At 40.0% G+C, this 19,442-nt stretch overlaps 1 protein-coding gene and 1 long non-coding RNA gene across 3 annotated transcripts in view; one reads left to right on the top strand and one right to left on the bottom strand.

Moving 5' to 3' along the window:
• oc90 (otoconin 90) overlaps positions 1–19,442 on the top strand; it is a 44,731-nt gene that overhangs the window by 23,025 nt on the left and 2,264 nt on the right. Inside the window, exons 15-20 of one of the 2 annotated variants that reach the window (XM_033649791.2) lie at positions 410–517; positions 5,962–6,141; positions 8,087–8,266; positions 14,721–14,819; positions 16,319–16,490; positions 17,507–17,613. In XM_033649791.2, the coding sequence (XP_033505682.2) occupies positions 410–517; positions 5,962–6,141; positions 8,087–8,266; positions 14,721–14,819; positions 16,319–16,490; positions 17,507–17,613 (846 nt within the window). Of the gene's footprint in view, positions 1–409; positions 518–5,961; positions 6,142–8,086; positions 8,321–14,720; positions 14,820–16,318; positions 16,491–17,506; positions 17,614–19,442 lie in introns of both variants that reach the window. The other variant, XM_033649790.2, reaches the window with a different exon arrangement.
• On the bottom strand, positions 4,340–8,275 carry LOC144465108 (uncharacterized). The gene is made up of 3 exons (XR_013492468.1): positions 8,145–8,275; positions 6,109–6,172; positions 4,340–5,300 (listed from the first exon to the last, which is right to left on the bottom strand). It is a non-coding gene; the product is annotated as an uncharacterized LOC144465108 (long non-coding RNA).

Here is a 19,442-nt window from a genome sequence, read left to right as displayed (position 1 = left end):
CACAGTCACCTGACAACCTGAAGTTTTTATCAAACAAATAGAAGGAAATAATGCATGTTAGGAAGCACTTTTTAGCAGCAGGTTATTCTATAAAAAAACTGTGTGTTTAAGTGAAAGTAAGAGATGTGAGAGTTTGAAATAAACTTCATTAAGTGTCACATCCCTGCTGTCAGGTAAAAAAAACCCCATCTGACTGTTTAAAGTGTCTATTTTCTTCTTGATGTAATTACACACGGAGGCTGTGACAGGTGTCTGAGGCCTGAGGGCGGGATGCTCATTGCACATTTAAATTACCATGGTTATTTTTAATTCCAGTGAGAGAACAAAATAAGTTTTTCTTCCTTTATTGCCTGGATTGATGAAGTGGAATGTGTTAACATCTGACTTCTTTGTGTCCTGCTCTTTTCAGGTGGAGGAGGTGTCACCTTTACATTCACACCACCAACACCTTCAGCTTCAGAGGAGGGCGGAGAGCAGAGTGTCGAGGAGAACTCCAGTTTTCTGAAGCCAACTGAAGGTCAGCCCTCTGCTATGGAAATGTGTTTTTTAACCTCATACAAAGTCAGCAGTTTGTTCTAGAAGGCAGGTTAAACAAACTCTGAACCCTAAACTTTGGCATTCAGAGAAGTTCCTATATTAAGTTAGATAATGAGATTGATTGATAGCTCACTCATGTCTGTATGGTAACTATGATAATATGAGCTTAGCATTAATACTCAGAGCCAAAAAACAGCCTAACACATCCCTTCAGGGTGGATCACTCAGCACATCCTGTTTCCTGTTACGCTGTTTTATGACATACTACAGTACTAGAACAGTACGGCTTTTGTATTGACAATTGTATGACATTCCATTTTGAATAACTCAATATACTACGGACTTTGTTGTTTACATTGTTTATGTCACACAAGACAATGACTTTTATTTACATTTTTACCACAAACTACGCTATCACTTATTTATTTACATTTCTCTTATAATATATTTTTACATTTACATTTAAAATTTCTTCATTTATATATTTTTTATATTTTTTAATGAGATACTTAATTAATAATTTTCTACGACATACTACACATAAACATTTTTTTTCATGCTATACTATGACTTTTTTTCATGATTTTGGACGACATGCTATACTATGACTTTTTTTCATGTTTTTTGACGACATACTATACTATGACTTTTTTTCATGATTTTGGAAGACATGCTATACTATGACTTTTTTTCATGATTTTGAAGGACATGCTATACTATGACTTTTTTTCAAGATTTTTGACGACATACTATACTATGACTTTTTTCATGGTTTTTGACGACATACTATACTATGACTTTTTTTCATGATTTTGGAAGACATGCTATACTATGACTTTTTTTCATGATTTTGAAGGACATGCTATACTATGACTTTTTTTCAAGATTTTTGATGACATACTATGACTTTTTTCATGGTTTTTGACGACATACTATACTATGACTTTTTTTCATGATTTTGAAGGACATGCTATACTATGACTTTTTTTCAAGATTTTTGACGACATACTATACTATGACTTTTTTTCATTATTTTGGACGACATACTATACTATGACTTTTTTCATGATTTTGGACGACATACTATACTATGACTTTTTTCATTATTTTGGACGACATGCTATACTATGACTTTTTTCACGGTTTTTGACGACATACTATACTATGACTTTTTTTCATGGTTTTTGATGACATACTATACTATGACTTTTTTTCATGATTTTGGACAACATACTATACTATGACTTTTTTTCAAGATTTTTGACGACATACTATACTATGACTTTTTTTTATGATTTTGGAAGACGTGCTATACTATGACTTTTTTTCATTATTTTGGAAGACATACTATACTATGACTTTTTTTCATGGTTTTTGACGACATACTATACTATGACTTTTTTCATGATTTTGGAAGACGTACTATACTATGACTTTTTTTCATTATTTTGGAAGACATACTATGCTATGACTTTTTTTCATGGTTTTTGATGACATACTATACTATGACTTTTTTCATAGTTTTTTTGACGACATGCTATACTATGACTTTTTTCATGGTTTTTGATGACATGCTATACTATGACTTTTTTTCATGATTTTGGAAGACATGCTATACTATGAATTTTTTCATGATTTTGGAAGACATACTATACTATGACTTTTTTTCATTATTTTGGAAGACATACTATACTATGACTTTTTTTCATGATTTTGGACGACATATTATACTGTGACTTTTTTCATGATTTTTGACGACATACTATACTATGACTTTTTTCAAGGTTTTTGACAACATACTATACTATGACTTTTTTTCATTATTTTGGACGACATGCTATATTATGACTTTTTTCATGATTTTGACGACATGCTATACTATGACTTTTTTTCATGATTTTGGACGACATACTATGACTTTTTTTCATGATTTTGGACGACATGCTATACTATGACTTTTTTCATGGTTTTTGACAACATACTATACTATGACTTTTTTTCATTATTTTGGACGACATGCTATATTATGACTTTTTTCATGATTTTGACGACATGCTATACTATGACTTTTTTTCATGATTTTGGACGACATACTATGACTTTTTTTCATGATTTTGGACGACATGCTATACTATGACTTTTTTCATGGTTTTTGACAACATACTATACTATGACTTTTATTCATTATTTTGGACGACATACTATACTGTGATTTTTTTTCATGGTTTTTGACGACATGCTATACTATGACTTTTTTTCAAGATTTTGGACGACATACTATACTGTGATTTTTTTTCATGGTTTCTGACGACATGCTATACTATGACTTTTTTTCAAGATTTTGGATGACATGCTGCACTATGACGTTTTTTCAAGATATTTGACGACATACTATACTATGACTTTTTTTTCAAGATTTTGGACGACATACTATACTATGAGGTTTTTTTTTCAAGATTTTGGATCACATACTATAGCATGAGTTTTTTTTCATGATTTTGGACGACATGCTACACTATGATGTTTTTTTCAAGATACTTGACGACATACTATACTATGACTTTTTTTTCAAGATTTTTGACGACATACTATAGTATGAGGTCTTTTTCATGATTTTGGACGACATGCTATACTATGACTGTTTTTTCATGATTTTGGACGATATACTATACTATGCCTTCTTTTTCAAGATATTTGACGACACTGTACTATGAATTTTTTTCAAGATTTTTGACGACATACTACACTATGACTTTTTTTTCAAGATTTTGGACGACATGCTATACTATGACTTTTTTTCAAGATATTTGACGATATACTATACTATGACTTTTTTTTCAAGATTGTTGACGACATACTATACTATGAGATTTTTGATGACACTACTATGTTTTTTCATGATTTTGGACGACATGCTATAGTATGAGTATTTTTCATGATTTTGGACGACATGCTATACTATGACTTTTTTCATGGTTTCTGACGACATACTATACTATGACTTTTTTTTCAAGATTTTGGATGACATTTTTTCAAGGTATTTGACGACATACTATGACTTTTTTTTCAAGATTTTGCATGACATGCTATACTATGACTTTTTTTTCAAGATTTTGGACGACACGCTATACTATGACTTGTTCTTAAGATATTTGACGACATACTATACTATGACTTTTTTTTCAAGATTTTGGATGACATGCTACACTATGACGTTTTTTCAAGATAGTTGACGACATACTATGACTTTTTTTTCAAGATTTTGGACGACATACTATAGTATGAGTTTTTTTCATGATTTTGGACGACATACTATACTATGACTTCTTTTTCAAGATATTTGACGACACTGTACTATGAATTTTTTTCAAGATTTTTGATGACATACTACACTATGACTTTTTTTTTCAAGATTTTGGACGACATGCTATACTATGACTTTTTTTTCAAGATATTTGACGACATACTATACTATGACTTTTTTTTCAAGATTGTTGACGACATACTATGATGTTTTTTCTCAAGATTTTTGATGACATACTATACTTTGACTCTTTTTGTGGTTTTTGACGACATACTATACTATGACATTTTTACATGATTTTGGATGACATGGTAAACTATGACTTCTTTTCATAGTTTTTGATGATATATTATGCTATGATGTTTTTTCATGATTGATGACAATATACTGTACTATGACTTTTCTTTGATATTTTTATGGCATACTCCACTATGAGTAAATAATAACACAGAACAGGATTTAACTTTATTATCACTCGCAGGTACAGGTATACACACAATGAAATGCAGTGTACTTCTTAACGAAAAGTGCAAAAAGCACTGAAGCATAGAGTAATGTACAGAGTACACACAAAATAAAATACAGCGTGTGAGATAAACAGTTAGGGGTGTGAATACAATTCATTTTACGGTATGAACAGTGGCTGCATTTCAGATTGCACACTGATTCTTTTTACCTTCAGTACGTGCTGCAGCTGCTCTTACAACGTACATACTGTTGCATGGACAGTTGGGACATTCTACTTCATCATTAACATTGCACTTTGAACTTTGACCCTTTTCTGCATTTATCCATCGCAGTCTGTAGCATAACATGTAAAATAAAAAGAAACAGTATGCGATTTGGAACACATCAGAACTTAACAGTATCACTTAAAGAAATACTTCATCCATAAAATGACCATTTGTATGACAATTAGTGATGCTGAATTCATGATGAGAACAGACCATGGCAAACACGCTGATTTATTGGGGACCACCTTTAACAACGCAAAACACAAGTATAATCAAAGTCTCATTTATCCAGCTGGATGCTCAGTACTTCCCAAACACTGTAGTTTTACTTAAATGTTACTATATAAAACTGAACTGAGAGTGAAAATCACCTCTGCTATTTGCAAAGCCATACTAATGTTGTGTTCACACCAGGTGCGAATAAGGCCATCCCAGTATTTATGGTATGCTGCATTTGACGTACTGTATATGGGTATTGGAATGTAGTGAGTATTAATAGTGTTCAGCACAGTGACAGCTGAGGGGAACAAGACGCTGTCCTGAACCTGGTGATTGTGGAGTGTAGAGTCCTGCAGTGCCTCCCAGAGGGAACTCTCATCCCAGCCACAGAGATTTGTCTTTGACGATGCTGAGCGCCGTCTGCAGACACGACTTGGGCTAGACAGCCTTGATGGCAGGAAGTGGCGAAGCAGTGATGTCTAGGGCATTTTTCAGAAACCTGCTTCCTGGTCAGAGACAGAGCGGTAAGAGACAGAGTGGTCAGAGACAGAGCGGTAAGAGACAGAGCGGTAAGAGACAGAGTGGTTAGAGACAGAGTGGTTAGAGACAGAGCGGTAAGAGACAGAGTGGTCAGAGACAGAGCGGTAAGAGACAGAGTGGTTAGAGACAGAGTGGTTAGAGACAGAGCGGTAAGAGACAGAGCGGTAAGAGACAGAGCGGTAAGAGACAGAGCGGTCAGAGACACAGCGGTAAGAGACAGAGCGGTAAGAGACAGAGTGGTTAGAGACAGAGTGGTTAGAGACAGAGCGGTAAGAGACAGAGCGGTCAGAGACAGAGCGGTAAGAGACAGAGTGGTTAGAGACAGAGCGGTCAGAGACAGAGCACGATGTGAGGACCTGCTCAATGATCAACAATGTGTTTCAGGACCAACACTGCAATCAACCAATCACAGCCCTCTGACATCATGAGCATGCTGCTCCTGTGCTTTTTTGCGTCTTCAGTAACATTGAACAAAAACCCTAATAAGCTACTGTAGGGTTAGCGAGTTAGCCTGCTAACTAGGCTGGCTACATTTGCATATTACAAATATAATGTGTAATATCTGAATATAAGAGCAAAGATCTCTGGACTGCTCCCCTCACTCTGTAATCTGGTTGTGATTAACAGCCACTTCCACAGGCCCGGACATGATTACCGGGGTGACGAAGAGATCCTCGACAAGAAGCTCACAATCAGACAGCAACCCAGCGAGAACGGCTGCCGTCTCACCCACAACTCCTGATTCATGGGAGGAAGACTGGAGGCTGCACACACCTGCTGCTGCTCCTCTCAGTCCCCTGAGCCAAGGTGAGGCAGCTCCAGGCACAGCAGCACTGCACTGAGACAAAAAAAAAAAAAAAAACTCATCTCATTAACACGCTGGCTGAGTGGAATTCATTAAATGTTTGCACCATCTTGGAAATTTGCATCTGTTGCAGAAAGTGTCAGAATCACTTTAATCTGCATGACTTGGTCCGTCCGCTCATGTAGCATTAATGCTCACTTCAAAAGACGGAAAAAAATATTCACTCTAGTGGCGTCTCCCCAACGGAGGAGAGAGGAATTCAGTTTGTGGCTGAAAACAACAGGTAATTTTATTTATAGAATTCAGCAGCAACACGTCTTTACAGACACTGTGGATAATCCACTAGAGACAGTTTTCATCTGCACTACTTTCTACCAACGACATAATGTCTGTCAGGAGATACTGGACACCGATTCTGGAAAGACAGAATCAAATTTCATTTTAGCAATTTGAGCACCAGAAACTTAATTCCTTTCACCTCCATCCAAAACTGTCTGCACTGAAAGATACCTCCAGAGTATCTTATTATTTCAACATCAATAAAACAAAATGTCAGCATATACAGCAGCCGTAGTCACTGAATTCTGACTAAAGTGATCTTTGTTTTAGCTAAAAATAAAAAACGTGTTTCAAATGTACTGTTCAGAACAATAGTGGATACACGTTACAGCTTTTTAGCAGACGGATAAATAAAACTCTTTACAGGAAAATATGACCTGAGCCAGGCTATTAAAGGGAAATTTCGGTTTATTTCAACCTGTCTCCTGTCGTCCTAAATTTGTTTCAAGTGACTAGTGACATAAAAATAATAGTTAGCATGTTAGCCATTAGCCTAGATACAGCTGAAGCGTCAGACCTGTTAAAACGTAAGTGAACGGGCAACCTTCAAGTGCAAAGTTAGTCCACTAAACAAGCTTTTTTTCCACAAAGACCGCCTCATATCGTTAGGATAAATGTCAGAGAACATATAGAAAACAACATGTAAACATGTTGTCTTACCTTACCGGTGTGCTGCCATGTTTGTTTACCATTTAGCTCTGCTTTCCAAAGCGCAGCCGAAATATATCTGGCGAGCTCTAGATAAAGCCCAGCTGGATACTACTCCAGGTGGAGGTGTCTCGTCCTCGGTCACATCCAGACCTTGAAAATAAGGCTGCAACCGGTCCCATTCCTTGCAACAGAGGCATTCCTCTTCTGTGGGCACTGGGGCACAGCATTCACAGGTACACCACCAATCTCCAGAGCTACGCAGCCTTGCAGCAGCCATTCCTCCTCTCTCGTCCTCTACCTGTTGCACCTCTCTCTCTCTCCTCCTCCGTTCTTCAATTTCACGAAGCTCTTCGTCAGTGTATTCTGGCTCAAATAAATAAGGGCGGCCATCAAACTCTGCAAAATCAAATTCCTCCTCCACAAAGTCGAAGTCTGGCAAAAAGTCAGCCATTATTTCGGCTGCGCTTTGGAAAGCAGAGCTAAATGGTAAACAAACATGGCAGCACACCGGTAAGGTAAGACAACACGTTTACATGTTGTTTTCTATATGTTCTCTGACATTTATCCTAACGATATGAGGCGGTCTTTGTGGAAAAAAAGCTTGTTTAGTGGACTAACTTTGCACTTGAAGGTTGCCCGTTCACTTACGTTTTAACAGGTCTGATGCTACTATGCGCCCCGGCTGTATCTAGGCTAACGACTAACATGTCACTAGTCACTTGAACCAAATTTAGGACGATAGGAGACAGGTTGAAATAAACCGAAATTTCCCTTTAAAGAATACTTCACATGATCGTGTATTACAGTTACTCAACAACATCCTGGGAGCTGCTTCAGTGAAATGATGGAGAAAATTGTCCAAATGCACATCTGTCTTCACCTTGACTTAATTTTACTTTGTTTATATATTTGATAATCAACACTGATTTTTAACAATATCTAACCTCTCTGCTGCAGGACAGGCAACTCAACATTCCACAACATTGTCATCAAATTCACAAGGAAGCCGAGTCACCTCCGTCAAACCAAGGTCAGAGATCGGGGCCTCCACCCGAACACCAACTGTAACCTCGCACACAACGGCCGAGGCTGAATCTGAGGAGGAGCTGCAGGAAAGGTCTGAGACGGCAGAGAAAGGTCCGTGTGTGGATGAAGAGCTGGCAGACAGCTCGCAGGAGAAACACACAGATGGTAGAGTTTGGAGTTAAATTATAAAAATACAAGCTGCATGCTGTGTTACTTTCTTACCTTCTCTCTTCTAATTTGCCATCGAGGCGCCTTCTGCCTCTTCACTCTTCATCGACTTGCCAGGTTAAATTAAATCTGAATAAAATTAATACATTAAGCAGGTTTCTCTCGTGGGTTCAATAACGTTAATTATATTTAAAAGGCTATAGAAGTTAAATGAAGTAATCTATGACCTGTAATGACAGCCAGAAGAAACACCAGCCCATAACGGACATTAACAGTAAATTCACATTTTCCCAATACAGAGGAGTAAACTGGATAATTACAACAGAAACATTCACTAAGGAGCTGAAACACCAGCACGCTGAGTGCTAAGTCTAATTAATTTAATGTTTCATGGCTTGGCACTGGTTTCTTCCATCAAAGCCAACGCCTGAGGAGGTTTCCTTTTTCCTTCAGCATAGAGTACGCCTCCTAAAAGTCATGAATCCAGCAAGTTCCCTGGTAAACACAGCGACTCGAGACCAGAATCACCAGAAGCAAAGGAAGGAAGAGTCGACAGGATGAAAATGTTTCTGAAAAATGACCAGTTAATCACCTTCTCCTCCATGTTTATCACGGACTGATATTTACAGAAGAAGGAAAAGATATCTGTCGGCTGTGATTGGCTGGTCCTCGTCACATGATACGTGCTGTTTTGCCCTGAAAAACAGGTGCTGCGATGGCATCGCTTTTGTGTTCGAGCACACCTTCCACCCATCTGCACTGAAAACAATGATATTTGAGGGCCCAAAAACCACTGCATGTGTACGGCCCCTTACACTGGCTGCTAGCTTGGTTAGCACAGTGTATTTACAGCTCTGCTTAACTGTCATAATGCTAATACTAATTTTCGCTAGCTAAAAACAGGCCTTAAAGGGAAATTTCGGTTTATTTCAACCTGTCTCCTATCGTCCTTAATTTGTTTCAAGTGACTAGTGACATACAGATAATAGTTAGCATATTAGCCGTTAGCCTAGATACAGCCGTAACCTTCAAGTGCAAAGTTAGTCCACTAAACAAGCTTTTTTTCCACAAAGACCGCCTCATATCGTTAGGATAAATGTCAGAGAACATATAGAAAATGACATGTAAACGTGTTGTCTTACCTTACCGGTGTGCTGCCATGTTTGTTTAGCATTTAGCTCTGCTTTCCAAAGCGCGGCCAAAATATATCTGGCGAGCTCTAGATAAAGCCCAGCTGGATACTACTCCAGGTGGAGGTGTCTCGTCCTCGGTCACATCCAGACCTTGAAAATAAGGCTGCAACCGGTCCCATTCCTTGCAACAGAGGCATTCCTCTTCTGTGGGCACTGGGGCACAGCATTCACAGGTACACCACCAATCTCCAGAGCTACGCAGCCTTGCAGCAGCCATTCCTCCTCTCTCGTCCTCTACCTGTTGCGCCTCTCTCTCTCTCCTCCTCCTCCTCTGTTCAGGCGACCGTCCGGTTCTGCCTTCCAGCTGTTGCTGCTTGTTCTCGCGATATTTCGGCCGCGCTTTGGAAAGCAGAGCTAAATGGTAAACAAACATGGCAGCACACCGGTAAGGTAAGACAACACGTTTACATGTCGTTTTCTAAATGTTCTCTGACATTTATGCTAACGATATGAGGCGGTCTTTGTGGAAAAAAAGCTTGTTTAGTGGACTAACTTTGCACTTGAAGGTTGCCCGTTCACTTACGTTTTAACAGGTCTGACGCTTCAGCTGTATCTAGGCTAACGGCTAACATGCTAACTATTATCTGTATGTCACTAGTCACTTGAACCAAATTTAGGACGATAGGAGACAGGTTGAAATAAACCGAAATTTCCCTTTAAACCACTGACACAAAATGTACTCAAACTCCTTAGAGAATCTTTTAATACAAGCAGGCATGGACAAGACTTTTTTCGGTGACTGCAACGTTACAATTAACTTTTATGAACTGAAAAAGCACTAAACTAGTGACAGCTACGGTTTCCAACTTTACTCTGTGAATCTGGGGGTCACTGAAAGTGGACACGCTCCTATGAGTTGTATAAATTTCTGCTGCAAAGTTGGGCATTTTAACGACTTGACTCGCTCTTGGAGCCAGCCTCAAGTGGCCATTAGAGGAACTGCAGTCTGTGGCACTTCTGTTGGCTTCATTTTCAGCCCAGAGGTTGATGCTTGGTCTTGTGTTGGAGGTAAAGTTGGGTTCAGGTTAGGAAACACCTAGTCCCGTGTCACCAGACCTAACTCCACAGCACTGTCTTAGCTCTAGAGGAAGGTCTGGAAGCACCTATTGTCATTCTGGTAAAGAGGGGGGAAAAACACGGATGTATAAAGAGACCTGTGTTGGAGGCAGGATCCTGTTCATTCCTATAAAAGCTGCTCAGTGGCACACAAAGCCGAAAAAGCTTCATGAAATAATCAAACTATGAAATTACCTGCATCTTCTGACCGAAGAGCAGGTGCACTAGAGACTTACAGTGGCTGAACATGATCAAGTGCAGCCGACTGGCTAACTAGGTTGGATATCCTGATATTCCTGACAGTGAAACAAGTCATTTCACGGGGGTGTTGACACTCAAAAAAAAAATGTATCCACAGATTTACAGATGTATGTCTGTGTGAAAAAGTCTTTTTGGACCCCATGAAATCAGGTGACGTTGAGGCTGAAGAACAATCTGAAGGAAGAGCAGCATTATTTTATGTTTTAGCAGACGAATGAGTCGACAGCTTGGTCTCTTACCTCAGGAAAAAAAAGGTTAGGGTCCTCTGTCCATCCAGCTGTTATCTGCTGCTCTTTCAGCTCTGGTGTCACTAGGTGCTGCAGAGCTGTCCAGATATCCTCCTGTCCACACGCGTCCTCCAGCTCCTCCTGAGGGATCCTGAGCAGATGGGCTTTACAGATGGGTCACAAATTAAAGGACGAACGTGAATAAACAAAAGCAGATGCTTCCATACAAAACACAAGAGCTCGCTGAAGGATGTGATGAATATGAAAATGATGGGAATCGTGTCACCAACTTTCAACCCCACTGAACACCCATGGGGTACAGAGGAAGCAGCATCCTTTCCTTTGATTGACACTTATAGCTCATAATCAGAGTTGAGGGATGGAACGCAGACGACAGGTTGAATCAAAATATTGGAACAGACACCAGATGCAAATGTTTTATGATGCAGAACTGTAATTGCAATTTTAATGTCACCAAACAATGCATTGTGGGTTATTCTTCTTACCTGTAGTGTTGTTCATAGGGGTGGGAATCTCTAGGCACCTCACGATTCGATTAAACTCTGATTCTGAGGGCAACGATTTCGGTTATAAAATGATTCTGGATTATAAAATGAGCCAATAAGAAAATTTACACTAGATACTGAAAAACATTATTGTAATAAAACTGGGAACACATATCCAGTGCATACAAACTGTGTTACTTACTGTGGTTGAGATGACTACGCTCCACCAGTCTCCTCCGGTCCATCCTCCTCATCCACACGTTGACCTCCTCGACATTTCTCCTCCAGTATTTACAAAACTATAACTGACTATAATATGAACTATAAAAATATGTACTATTGTAAAAAAAAAAAAAGACGAACGATGGCAAAACTACGAACTATGGTGAAAACACTCAAAAACACGGCATAAATCACTCCAACTTGCACCCTCCTCGTCAGCTGTCACTCTCCCCCTGCTGTGTGCACTCCCCTCCCCTCCTTCACAGGTAATGATACCATATATCACTGGAAAGCTCCGCTGCTCAGCTTTCAGAATACGTTTGAATTACGTCAATAGTGCGGAGGGTCGAGGAGTTACGGTAATATTAACAATAAATATAAAAATAAAATTAAAATCGATTATGAGTTTTCCACATTGATGCTCACATCGTTCAAGACAGAATCTCGATACATCTAAAAATCGATTTTTTTCCCCCCACCCCTAGTTGTTTATCAGTCTGGATAGTTTTGGTGTGAGTTGCAGAGTGTTGGAGATATCGGCTGTAGAGGTGACTGCCTTCTCTCCAGTATCATGAAACTAGACAGCACTCATCTTGTGGTGCTCAAAGCACCAAATAAATACATTTGGAAAACTCAACAGCAATGTGTCTTCATGTTTCATGTAGGAACCATTTTCCTTCTACTGGACTACACAGCGCAGGAAGAGGTGTAAATCTCCTGCTAGCTCGCCTAGCACCGCTGAGCTAGCTAACGTTACAGTTCAGCCAAGGGGTGCGCCATTAATGTTTGCATCTTGTCATCTCGTCTATGAGTCGAAGCATGCTTCCCTCTGGGGTAAAATTCTGGGCCAGTACTGATCCTAATGTTTTTGTCATTTATTTTTATTCATTTATTCTTATTTATTGTCCTTTGGTGCCAACGATAAAAAGAAATATTGATTATGAAATATGTTGTACAGTGTCCTCCATCACACTACCTACACGTGTGAAACAACCTTTAAAATAACCTTGTTTCACACGAAAAAACCTTTTTTCTTAAATAAACTACCTCAGAAGCCTTTTTACTACAGATAATACGTCATAATTCCCTCTCTAATATCTATTTTATAAACTGTGAAAACAACACATTTCCCCTAGCCTGGTTCCAGACCAGAGACCCCGCCCACTCAACTGAGTAGGCTTGCATCTCTGGTCTGGCATACTGCAATGAATTTGCGATTTATCTTGTCCAAACGATGGAAAGACCAATGAACACCAGGGGTGGGGGCGGGTCTAGCGATTAGCCAATCAGCGCCACGCTGATGTCAAGCTGTGCGCCGGTGGGTAACTGGTGAGGATAGCAACAATGGCGACCGCTACAGATCCTACAGAACACAGTAATGATGCTATTGAGGTATTTCGCCACTACTCGCGTTAATGGAGGACCACATGAACGGGCAATGCTCGCTTGTTTTCTGCACCCTGGTGGCATGGATACTAATGACGTCAGACTCTGGGTGAGTCGTTGATCTCTACTGATTGGTTAGGGAAAAATCAAATTCCCTCCCCCTTGTAAATCGCTTTCAATGGAGGTGATGTCAGACTGAAGGTTCTGGGAGCTTCAGTCTGACACTCAGGCTACATTTTTCCTTCAAACAGCTGAATTTATTCAAGTTTTTCCACCAAAAACTGCATTTTACAAGACTACATTTGAACACATCATACTTGGCCCAGTACTCATTTTTACTAAATGGGGCTTGAATGCATCATAATGTAACTCAATGAAACCTCCATCGGCTGTTAGATACAGCCACCAGCTGCTAAAAGCAACAGCTAACAGCTAACGTTAACTAGCTCTCCTGCTGTTTTTAACACAAATGTGTTGGTCACATTGTAGCATTATCAGAGAAACAATAGGGTGCGACAGCGTCTTGGGGAAGATCTCTGTTTGTCCCAAACACATTTTCTATTGTCCCCTTGGACGATAGGATGCTGTGAGTCGTGACGCCTTGTTTTTTTAGCCGCAATTATTTAGCGCAAACTTGATGTGCCACAACACAAAAACATCGCCCACTGAAAATGGTGAATGTCATCTCATTCACTGATAGGCTGATGGAAGTTAACAAGGTAAATATCAGCCGATACCGATGTGCTGCCAATATCTACGCAGTAATACAGTTGGCAGGTGTAGCTCAGTAAAAAGAAAATTGTTCCTACATGAAACTGCTCACAACATAAACAGCACTACAGGTAAAGAAATATGTTTTTTATTTTGTGGTGAACTGCCCCTTTAAGAGAAGTGTGCAAACATGGCTCAAAGAGTCAACAAGAAAGCCCTGGAATACTTTCTGATTTCACAGTGGGACTTGGCAGGAGCGTGCATCAAAGTCTGAGTCAGTGAGGAACTGGACTTGTTTCATGCTTCATTTTAACATCACTCACCAACAAAACCCAGAGATATTTATACTCGTACACTTGAGGCAAGAGTTTGCGCACACACCGAAGGGACACTCCACCATCTCTCTGGAGTGCCCCGTCAGGTTTCAGCACCGACAGTCTGGCCTCAGACCTCAGGGTGCTGCCTCTCATCTCAGCTGCTTCACACTCAGCTGCTGCCCCCTCCTTGTGCACACCGGAGGTTAAGGTCTGATGAAACCAGCACAACTGCATCACTTGTAAAAAGCAGAGATGACTCAAGGGAGCTGTAACCTAACGGGCCATGAGGCTTTGACAGCACACCTACAGCAGGACACAAGAGTCTCTTTACTAGCAGCTAAAAACACCGTCCAGTCTCTGCAGAGTTAAGCTCCTTCAGTGCGGACTCTTCTAACTCGATATTGCTCATGATATTTTGCACACAAATCATATCTTCACTGTCCCTCTCTGGTGTTAATATTAAGCTCTCTGAAGCTGCTGTGGTTCACATTTTCCTACATGTTGTTGTGTGTTGGCAGACTGGGACGTGGCTCAGAAGAGGACGGTGCCTTTCTTCGCCTGGTCGCTACTGGAGTCTGTTGGGTTGTCGGACATACAACTACAGCCAGACAGCAAAGGTAGGACTGAAGAACTTTTTGGCTGCATGTCACAGACAGAGTAAAGGTTTCTCCTCTTTCTCTGAAAATGTTCTGCAGACAAAAAATTGCTATAGCCCTTTAATTAGGCACCTTAACTGCATTTTTATGCCCCCGCACTGGCGTCTGTCCGTTCCATTGGCGTGTGAGCGTGTTAAAGACTGAGTAGCAGGTGGCCCCTTGTATAGTAGCCTCGGCCACCAGTGTATGAACTAGATGACTAGGAAGGGGCTATACAAATGCAAGTCCATTTACCATTTACTGTTCTCAGGAAAGCTTTTAGCTTTGGCACAAACGTCCACCTGGAGTCAACAATGAACTGATTAATTTTGGTGGTCAAAGGTCAAGGTCACAGTGACAATGCACCCATCTCATTCTCGTCAATATGACATGTCAAGAAGCCCTTGGGAGAGTTTATCAAAATTTGGCACAATTGTCCTCTTGGGCTTAACAGTGAACTGATTAGAATTTGCTAGACAAAGGTTAAGGTCACTGTGACCTCATGTCCATCTCCTTTTCATGAACACAATATCTCAAAAACTTCTTGAGAGAATTTCACATCTGTCTCATTCTCATGAACACGATATCTCAAGAAGTTCTTTAGAGAATATCCTCACCTTTGGCACAAACGTCTACTCAAACTTAAAGATGAACTGATTGGAATTTGGTAGACAAAGGTTAAGGTCACTGTGACCTCATGTCCATCTCCTTTTCATGAACACAATATCTCACAAAGTTCTTAAGACAACATCCTCAAATTTGGCACAAACATCTACTTAAACTTAAAGATGAACTGATTAGAATTTGGTGGACAATGGTCAAGGTCACTGTGACCTAACATCTATCTCAGTCTCATGAACATGATATCTCAATAAGTTCAATAAGTGAAATAACCTTTTCAAATTTGGCACAAACATCTACTTGGACTTAATGATGAACTGACTGGAATTTGAAGGTCAAAGGTTGAGGTCACTGTGAGCTCACGTCGGCCTCATTTTGGTGAATGTGATATCTCGAGACCACCTTGGGGGAACTTTCTTCAAAGGTCAAAGGTCAACCCCACTGTGACATCATAATGTTCTGCATAATACAATTTTCTGGCCATTAATCAGCGTCATATCTCAGGAACAGAAGGGAAGACATTTGATCAGATACTGAATTGGTGACTCTAATCTTGGATGTCCATCTTGAAATGGTGTTGATTGTAAAGATCCTCTGTGCTGCCGCGGGGAAGATGTGTGATGCATCCAGGATTTAGAATTTGTAACTTCTTTACAGCAACATCCATATTTGAAGCATTGTCTTCTGCCATGGCTACATGAGTCTGGACAGACATGGATGTAACTTTAACTGCAACTTGACTGGTTTGCAGAGGCAAATAACTGCAAGTCGGTAATTCTAGTTACAGTGTCTAAATCTTGTTTGCATGTGTTCAGTAGTTTAAATGTACTAACCTGAGTTCCCTCCTATCATCTCTGAAGAGTGCAGTCGCTCCTTCACCCTGTACGGCAGCGACGGGCGAGCCAGACGGGAGATGCTGGCTCTGGGGGAGATGCTTCACTGTCTGACGGGACGCTGCCCGCATGAGTACGAGATGTACGGCTGCTACTGTGGACAGGAGGGTGGGGGGCAACCGCGGGACCAGCTGGACAGGTCAGCAGCTGCAGGATGAGGACGGATGATGTTATAGCTGATGCAGATACAGTCTGTGTCAGCAACACAAACATGGAAAGAGAAATAAAGTTTAGATTTTGTGATGAAAAGTTAAAGAAACAGATACGATGGGAGAAGACTACAATGACTTGTTTTTCTCCTAATATTGACATTCACAGTTTCTCGGGAGGTGGAGATCCTTGAGGTTTCACAAGCATATTGAACGCATTTCCTCGGTCATAGAACATTTACTATGTTTTTCTTTTTCTGAAAGAAATAGTCAGATTCATTATAAATAATTTATCTAGCTACACTGAACAAAAATATAAACGCAACACTTTTGTTTTTGCTCCCATTTTTCATGAGCTGAACTCAAAGATCTAAAACATTTGCTATATACACAAAAGACCATTTCCCTCAAATATCGTTCGCAAATCTGTCTAAATCTGTGTTAGTGAGCATTTCTCCTTTGCCGAGATAATCCATCCCACCTCACAGGTGTGGCATATCAAGATGCTGATGAGACAGCATGAATATTGCACAGGTGTGCCTTAGGCTGGCCAGAGGTGGGATGGATTATCTCGGCAAAGGAGAAGTGCTCACTAACACAGATTTAGACAGATTTGTGAACAATATTTGAGGGAAATGGTCTTTTGTGTGTATAGAAAAGGTTTTAGATCTTTGAGTCCAGCTCATGAAAAATGGGAGCAAAAACAAAAGTGTGGCGTTTATATTTTTGTTCAGTGCAGAAACTCAGAAGATGTTTCCAGCCATGGTAAAAACTGCCTTGTGTTTAATGGCCACTGCCTCCTGCAGTTGGCATGGATGTGCATCCTCCTGCATGTGCCGTGAAGCACAAGAAACCAAACAAAGAGGACGGGCTCATAAAAACATCTTTTTATAGCACTACCAGCGGAAAAAATCTCCACTGGGTACCTTTGAAGTTTAGATGATTTGTCCATGCTGTATGAAGCTAACAAGGTACCTTCTCCATCACCTCTGCTGCTCTCCATCAGGTGCTGCTTCTTCCATCACTGCTGCCTGAAGCAGATCAGCTCCATGGGCTGCAGGTCACACAGAAAGCTCAACGCTCAGATCTCCTGCGAGAGCGGGAAACCACGATGTGAGTACAGCTGAGGGGTATTCCAGAAAGTGGGTTTAGTGAAAACTCTGAGTAAGTTTACCCTGAGATGAGGGAAACTCTGGGTTTTCAGTTCCAGAAAGAGAGGTAAATCAAACTGTGAGTCAATCACCATGGCAACTGAGTCTGTGGGCCTAACCTGCTCGCTGGCAGGTTTTCTTCAATAAACCCTGAGTTTTTCTCTGTCTCCTCCCTCTTACAGGCTGTTTCATTTCCTCATTCATTCAGTCTGTGTCAAAGCTTGTATCGAAGCGCATTCATTAGCGGAGATTTACCGTCTGTCACAGTCTAAATCCTGCTGGATATTACTTTGTTACTCAGGACTGTCTGAAGTTACTGAATTTATGCACATCAATCATTTCTTTGGACATCAGCTTTTGTCTTTACATTCAAATATTACACAGCGAGAATTCACCCTCAGCTCAGAATCAAACCTCTGTCCTTTTTATATTTATTATTTTTTATAACACTGTGCACAAGGATCAGACTGTCAGTCTGTTAGAGCAGCTCCCAAATGTTTATTGCACATAATGTGTCGGTCTAATTATTTAAATGTTAAAAATGGGTATGAAGCTTTAGACACGTAGTATCAATGACTAATGATCTCTGTCACTGATGTCATTGGTCGCACTGATGGAACATAATTCCTATAGCCTAATATTGGGGATTATATGTTCATATTTCTGAGTGAGCAATGGTGCAGCGTTTCACTGTCTTTAAATTTACTACATTTGTAGCTGAAATAAAGTCACTGAATGCTGTTGAGTCAAGATACAAATAGATGTCCAGCATTTTCAAATCTACTGTATTTTAACCTCAACGTCTTTAAGTGCAAACCACCAAACATATTATTACTGGGTCAGACTGTGAGTTTACAGTCATGTCTTTATGTCTTTGATCTATAGCCTAGCCTATATGTTTTAAATCTTCTGCCTCCTGTGTTTTTCCCCATCAGATTAAATCTGAACAAATATTATTAATATAATGTAATGTATCTACAGCCTGATACACAGTCAGATTCCACCACTTGATCTTCATTAAGGAAATGTAAGTCTGATAAATGATGAATACACTTTTTTATTAACTTTATGGTTAACTTATTTACACTTTCCTCGCTCTGACTCAGGCTCTTCTTTTAAAGATAAACGTGCACCGTCTGCTACACATGCATTAATATCTCTACATCCACTGGATTCAAATGGAGGCGCTGTCTTTTATTTACCTGTTGCCATGGTGAATCGTGGAGTCGGAGCTCCATAGATGATGGCTTTTTATTGTCAGCTTAACTCAGAGTGAACATACTCAGAGTTGACTGAACTAACTCAAATCAGCTGTTCTGGAACTGGTAACTCAAAGTTTCCCATCTCAGGGTAAATCAACTCAGAGTTCAGGGATAGACACAGAGTATGTGGAACCTCCTACCTGGAATACCCCTCAGGTCTGCTGAGAACACAGTAACATAAATCTTTGTTTGAGCACAGGAGGACAGTGAAGTAACAACTAAAGTACCTTAATCTGAATCTTATGTCAGATCTGTTCTGGAGGTCTCATGTCAGCATCCAAAAAGAAGCTCGGATTTTTTGTCTACAGAAACTCTAATGCAAGTCCAACCTGCAGCTGCCACAGCTGAGTGTTGAAGCTTTTAGTTACGGTTTCTCTTGTTCATGCTAAATGTATTGATTCTGCGTATGATTTCAGACACTCTACAAGTAATTTTATTGTTTTTAATCTGAGTTTTAGAGTGTGTTTATTTAGTTGTCAACATTCACTTCAACTAAGGCTTGAAAAACACCAAACTTACCTCTTTTTGT

Source organism: Epinephelus lanceolatus, chromosome 12 (genome assembly GCF_041903045.1).
Source record: "Epinephelus lanceolatus isolate andai-2023 chromosome 12, ASM4190304v1, whole genome shotgun sequence".
Taxonomy (NCBI): domain Eukaryota; kingdom Metazoa; phylum Chordata; class Actinopteri; order Perciformes; family Serranidae; genus Epinephelus; species Epinephelus lanceolatus.
Note: the sequence above shows the minus strand (reverse complement) of the source record. Positions and strands in the feature narration are given on the sequence as shown.